Source organism: Fukomys damarensis, unplaced genomic scaffold (genome assembly GCF_012274545.1).
Source record: "Fukomys damarensis isolate Sample0158 unplaced genomic scaffold, DMR_v1.0_HiC HiC_scaffold_22, whole genome shotgun sequence".
NCBI lineage: Eukaryota > Metazoa > Chordata > Mammalia > Rodentia > Bathyergidae > Fukomys > Fukomys damarensis.
The window spans coordinates 26,495,196-26,501,535 of NW_022900934.1; the positions used below are offsets into that span (position 1 = coordinate 26,495,196).

Below are 6,340 nucleotides of genomic sequence, written 5' to 3' on the forward strand. Positions count from 1 at the left end.
AAAAAAAAAAAAAAAAAAAGACAACAATTATGTACTTAGCAGTAGAATTCTATATTAGCGTAAGTTTCAACAGATATATTTTACAAAAACACAGCACATGATTAGCTTTATATTCATCGTGAAATGAATTAACCCATTTTACCATGATAGAGCATTTAGGTAATTTCCCCAGCTCCCCAGGCTCCTAATATACTGCCCCACCTTTCTGTCAAGGAGCTTTTTTTCTATGATTTTCTTTCTTACCTGGTCGCAAAGGTGTAAGACTAGCTTGCTGAAGATTTGCTTTTCTCAGGGAAGTTTTGTTTTGAAAAAGCTCTCCTGTCCCATTTTTCCCAAGAAACTTATTCTCTAAATTGGCCTTCTCTTCTGTAAAAAGGTAAGGTCAGTATCATCCAAACAGTAAGCAAAACAAATCAGCAACAGGTACTTAAAACGGGGACTAAAGCCCTCTTCCAATATTCTTCCAGCTCATGTCACAAATACAAGCAAAATTCTAGCAATCAAAAGGAAATGAGTACACATTATATATCAGAGATAGACTGCAAAAGCTTTCACTCAAAAAATGGCAACATCGAACAACATATGATAGACAAGTATAAATTCTGCCTTGTACCATCTTTGCTTAATACACAATCAGCCACACATGACCCAGCCTTATCTACCACCTAAGTACATCGTGCTCCTCTTAAAGGAAACTGTAGCCAATAGCAACTGCTTGGCTATCTTAGGCACAGATTCTTCTTCAACAGGAGTAGTAAGATGAGAGTGTGGGATGTGGGAGAAGGGAGGACAGCTAGTTTCTCTCAAGGCATGTTATCTTAGGCTCTGCTGTGCCTGGAAGTCAGTGCAAAACAGGAAAAGGTCTGTTCTACCAATAGTCCACTCACAGGGCTTCAGGAATGCAGAGAGCCCCAGCAACAGCTACTCTGTGCACATGCGCTCTGACTACAAGTGTGAAAAAAGATGGTATTATCTGGAAGAAAATGAGAAAGTAATACTAGAGCAAAAGTAATTCTGAAAGATTGTGGGTAAATTTTTTTCTTCTAAACTGTAACAGTACTGTTAGTTAATATTTCATTTTTGGTTTTTGTTCTTATTTTTTTAAACACTTGAAAAAAAAATCCTCAGCTCAAGCATATTCTCCAGGTCCTAGCAAAGCAAGGGCAAGGGGAAGATGCCTCTAGAACAGTTGACCCCGCCTATATCTACTTTTCCTCCCACACTACTTCCAACAGACTCTTATTGTCAGGATTCCCCAGTGGATGCCATTTAAATCCTTTTCCAAGAGAATGGCAGGTACTGTCACATTGGGACACTGCACTATGAGTGATAAGTGCAACTACAATGGAATCATTTTTGTCACTACCACAAACTGATAACGATTTTTTTTAATAAGGAAGTCAGAGAAAAGAGAAAAATGAAGGGACCCCATCAACTACTGTTCTCACATATTATCCCAAAGGTATACAAAGACAACCATATCCTTGTTTACTTTTTTTTTTCTTTCACACTCTTATTTACTATTGGCCTGGTTTTAGTGGTTGTGCCACATCACAGGAACTAAATCATGAATTCTATCTAAGTGAGGGGATCAGGTTCTTAGTAGCATAACATCCCCATTTAAAAATGAATTGAGAAAGCTGGGCGTGGCAGCTTTCCTAGCACTCGGGAGGCTGAGGCAGAAGGATCACTGTGAGTTCAAGACCAGCCAGGTCAGTCTCAACTATATAGTGAGACCCTGTCTCAAAAAAACCGAAAAAATGAATTGAGAGGGCTGGGGATTTAGCTCAGTGGTTCTGCTGCCTGCCTCACAAATGCAAGGATGAGTTCAATCCCAGGTACCAAATAAATATTGAGGGGTCAGGTGCAGTGGCATAAGGCTGTAATTCTATAATTCTAAAACTCTAGAGGGCTGAGGCAGGAAGCTCTCAAATTCAAACCCAATCTGAGCAACTTGATGTGATTATGTCTCTTAAAAACAAACAAACCAAGGTCAGGCGTGGTAGCGGAGCACACCTGTAATCCCAGCACTGCACTGCCTGTAATCCCAGCACTAGGGAGGCTGAGGCAGAAGGATCCCTGTGAGTTGAGACCAGCCTGGAGTACATAGTGAGTTCCAGGTCAGTCTCAACTACATAGTGAGACCCTGTCTCAAAAAAACCAAAAAAGCAAAAACAAACACAAACAAACCAAAAAAACACCAGATAACACCAGGTATGGCAGCGCATACCTGTGATCCCAGAACCTGGGAGGCTGAGGCAGGAGGATCACCATGAGTTCAAAGCCAGCCTGGGCTACATACATAGTGAGTTCAAGGCTGACCTGAACAACATAGCAAGAACCTACCTCAAAAAAATAAAAGAGCTAGGGATTTAGCTCAGCAGCACAGCACCTGCTTGGTAAGCACAAGGTCCTGAGTTGGATCCACGGTACCAAAAACAAAAAAAGATGAGGCTAGGGATGTTGTAAAGTCCCTAGGTTCATAGTATTGCAACAAATCAAAACAAAACCAAAACTAAAAAACAACTGAGAGAAGCCAGGCGTGGTGGTACACTTGTATAACCCAGCATTTGGGAGGCTGATGCAGCAAGTAACAAGTTTGAGGCCAGCCTGAGCGACCACAGTGAGACCTGTCTCGAGAAAGAAAACAAAAAACAAAGACTGAGGGGAGAGGGTGAGTGTAGTTGTAAAAGGGCAACAAGTGCCACGGGCGGATGGCATGTGACCATACTCCCAACACTTGGGAAGCTGAATCAGGAGGATCGACATGAGTTTGAGGCCAGCCTGGGCTACATAGTGAGCTCAAGGCCAGTTTGGAAAACATAGCAAGACCAGGTCTCAAATAAATAAATAAATAAATAGGAAAAAAGCCAGGCACAGTGGTGCACATCTGCCGTCCCAGCTACTCAGGAAGCTATGGTGAGAGGACCGCTTATGAGGACAAGGCTACCACAGCAAAGCATAATGAGATTCTGGTTTCAAAAATAAAGAAAGACAAATTAAAGGGCAAAACAGGATCTCTGTGATGGTAAAACTATGCAATATATCTTGACTGAAATGGTAGATATACAAACCTACACACAGGTGATACAACTGGAAAGAAATTGGCTGGGGATGGTGGCACATGCCTGTAATTCCAGCACTTAGGAGGCTGAGGCAGGAGGATCACAATGAATTCCAGGCCAGCCTGGGCTAGATAGTGAGTTCAAGGCCAGCCAGCTTGAATTTAGAAAAGACCCTGTCTAAAAAATAAAAAATCAAGAGCTGAGGATTTAGCTCAGTGGTTCTGCTGCCTGCCTTGAGAGTACAAGGTCCTGAGTTCGATCCCTGGTATGCATGTATGTATTAATTAATTGAATTTAATTAAAAAAAATTAAAAATCGAGGGCTGGGGATTTAGCTCAGTGGTGCCCCTGCCTGCCTCACAAGTTCAGGGTCCCAAGTTTAACCCCCAGTACAAAAAAAAAAAAAAAATTTAGTAATTGCAAAGAACTTAATACATATACAAACACACACACAAAAGAAAAAGAATACAAGTAAAACTGGAGAAATCTGAGTGAAAGCAATAAATTGCACCAGTGTCAATATTCTAGTTGTAATATTATACTCTATACCCAAATAATAGAACAAATTTTTAGGTGGCTGCCACCACTACAGACATGTTTGAGTCCTTGAGTTTCACTAAACATTGTTTTATTTGGATTTTCTCACATCCCAAAACCTATCACACTAAATTGCAAAATAACATTAATTTGTACTTAAGGGTCCATTCCCAAAATACGGGGAATTTCAATTACAGCTGACCCCTGAATACCTCAAAAGTTATAGCACTGACTCACACAAGTCGAAAATCTGCAGAGAACTTTGGCTATTCAAAACACAAGCTAACTACACAATTATTGTACCAGTTAATTGTATAGTTATGACTTAATACTGCATCTTCACATTTATTTACATTTCTCTCTGCATATAACAACATGTATATAAGTTTTGGTAAATTTTAACTTTTGGGGTTTTTTTTGGGGGGGGTGGTTTTTTTCCCCCCAGTATCAGAGGATCAAACTCAGGACCTTGTGCTTGCTAGGGCAGACACCATACCACTAAGCTAAATCCCCGTGTTTAGTTCTGTTTTTTTTTTTTAAAGACAAGGTCTCATTTTGCATTTCAGGATGGCCTTGAACTCATTACGTGGCCCAGGCTGGGCTCAAACCCACTGCCTTGGCCTCCCAAGTGCTAAAACTACAGGCATGTACTCCCCTCTAGCCTTTAACTTTTATAATAGATCTTTGCATGTTTTATGGTAGTAAATGATAAAATAAGACTACTGTCTATATATTTTATGTACTCATGACATACCTAAGGTATTCTTAATTTTCATCTGAGTTCTTTCAAATTATCACAAATCCAAAAGAAAAATAAAAAAATAAAAACTAAACTTCAAACCCATGTATTTCAAAAGTCAACTGGATTTCTATAGGTGACAAGATATCTTGGTACAAAACAAAGGTTATGTTCTAGTTATTTTCTTACAACCCTTTCTATTTGTGAAAGATTCTCAGCATAACCCTAAAAGGGCCAGAGAAAGCAGATACTTACCAAACCATGAGTCCACATTTTCTGTATCTTCCTCATAATCCAAAGATGTAAAATTGATGAAGTCCGAGGGAGCATCAAAGGAGTAAGAGTTTTTAACTTGTGACATTGTCCTACCCTTAGTGCACAAGAGCAGGTTCTTCCTAGTGTTTGTATCTCGTTTCTCAACAGGTCAATTTCTGAGGAGAGAAATGGTTCAGAAATTTGATTCATATTAACCTAAAGTACTGACTGATTCCTACTCTAGTTTTACAACCATACTTACAATTAAGAAAATCATCTGGACAATACACTTAATTTGTCAAATCAACCTAAAACTTAGGTTTTTGTTTGTTTGTATTGGTAACTTGAAAATACTCCTTCAAGTAAACATACCTGAATTAGAAAGAAGCAAAAAGTTCAATGAGTACTTACAATATGCCATGTACTGTGCTAGATGTTTTATAGCCATTATCTTAGTATTTTCCCTCACTCTACCATTTTCTCATTTCTAGTCCTCTGCCCAATTTGTTCTTTCCTGAATAATTTAATTTCTGAAACACATGAACTTTTATGCCTAACAATATAAATCACTCAATGTCCAATTTCTATAAATTCTTTCCCAATTTCCACCTATCATACATATTTTCTGTTTCTAAAGCCACAGTGCTTTGTTTCTATCTTTGCTATCACTTGCCATCCAATTTTATATTTAGAGTAGAATGAAGTTCCTTCCTGAAAACAGGAATGTATTTGACTTGCATGTACTTCATATGTCAAGGTTCTTAGCACATTACCTTATACAAAGTAAGTGCTAGATAGAGTTCTGCAAGTACAGGGTTTGTCTTGTTTGAGGCAGGGTCTTGCTGCATGGTTCAGGCTGGCCTTGAGCTCACTATATAGCCCAGGCTGCCTCGATCTTCCAGCAATCCTGCCTGGGCTTCCCCAGGACTGGGATTACAGGCATGCACCATGCCAGGCAACTGCTTTCCTTAGTAACAGTTTTTATGGAATGGGGAATATAGCTCAATGCTACAGCACATACTTAGCTCTAGGTGCAATCCTTCGTACTGCCAAGAGAAAAAGAGAGAAAGAAAGAATAGCCTATTATGAAAATGACTTTACAATGTAGACAGTATGTACAATACGCAAAATAACTAAAAGTAACAAGTTAAAGATATTGGCCCACTTCTACCCCTGTATACAATGTTTTATATTCTATCATGTGGAAACCTGTATAGATTTAAAATCAGCCTCCATCCTGGATATATCTAGCTTATAAAGTAGCTGGAAATAGTATGAAAAACAGCCTATAAGCCACACTCATTGGCAAATAATTTGGCCATGAAACTCGAGAGCCATTTGTCTTTATCCAGGGAACAACATGTGCTTAAAAGTATTCTGAATCTTGGAAGGGAAGGTGACATCAGTAATCACTTACATAAACATTTTTAAAATTTGTTTCTTTAAATTCTTAACTCATAATTAGTAAATGCTCATTTTTAAAAAGGTAATAATGCTGGGTGTGGTGACGCACACTTGTAATCCCAACACTTGGGAGGCTGAGGCAGGAGGATAGCTGTGAGTTCAAGACCAGTCTGCACTACATAGTGAGTTCCAGGTCAGTCTCAAACTACATAGTGAGACCCTGTCTCAACACCCCCCCAAAAAAAGTTACCAGAGGTCCAGGGATTTAGCTCAGTAGTACCACACCTGCCTTTCAAACAGAAGGTCCTGAGTTCAATACCCAGTACCACAAAAAAAAAAAA

The 6,340-nt window shown here is 39.2% G+C and overlaps 1 protein-coding gene across 5 annotated transcripts in view; it reads right to left on the minus strand.

Annotated features, from left to right (window-relative positions):
• Tpx2 (TPX2 microtubule nucleation factor) overlaps positions 1-6,340 on the minus strand; it is a 58,349-nt gene that overhangs the window by 35,663 nt on the left and 16,346 nt on the right. For 2 of the 5 annotated variants that reach the window (XM_010628473.3, XM_010628472.3), the window contains exons 2-5: positions 5,617-5,641; positions 4,858-4,967; positions 4,596-4,771; positions 244-366 (exon numbers count right to left, since the gene is read on the minus strand). In XM_010628473.3, the coding sequence (XP_010626775.1) occupies positions 244-366; positions 4,596-4,701 (229 nt within the window). In that variant the 5' untranslated portion in view covers positions 4,702-4,771; positions 4,858-4,967; positions 5,617-5,641. The remainder of the gene's footprint in view (positions 1-243; positions 367-4,595; positions 4,772-4,857; positions 4,968-5,616; positions 5,642-6,340) is intronic. The other 3 variants (XM_010628474.2, XM_033767157.1, XM_010628471.2) reach the window with 2 other exon arrangements.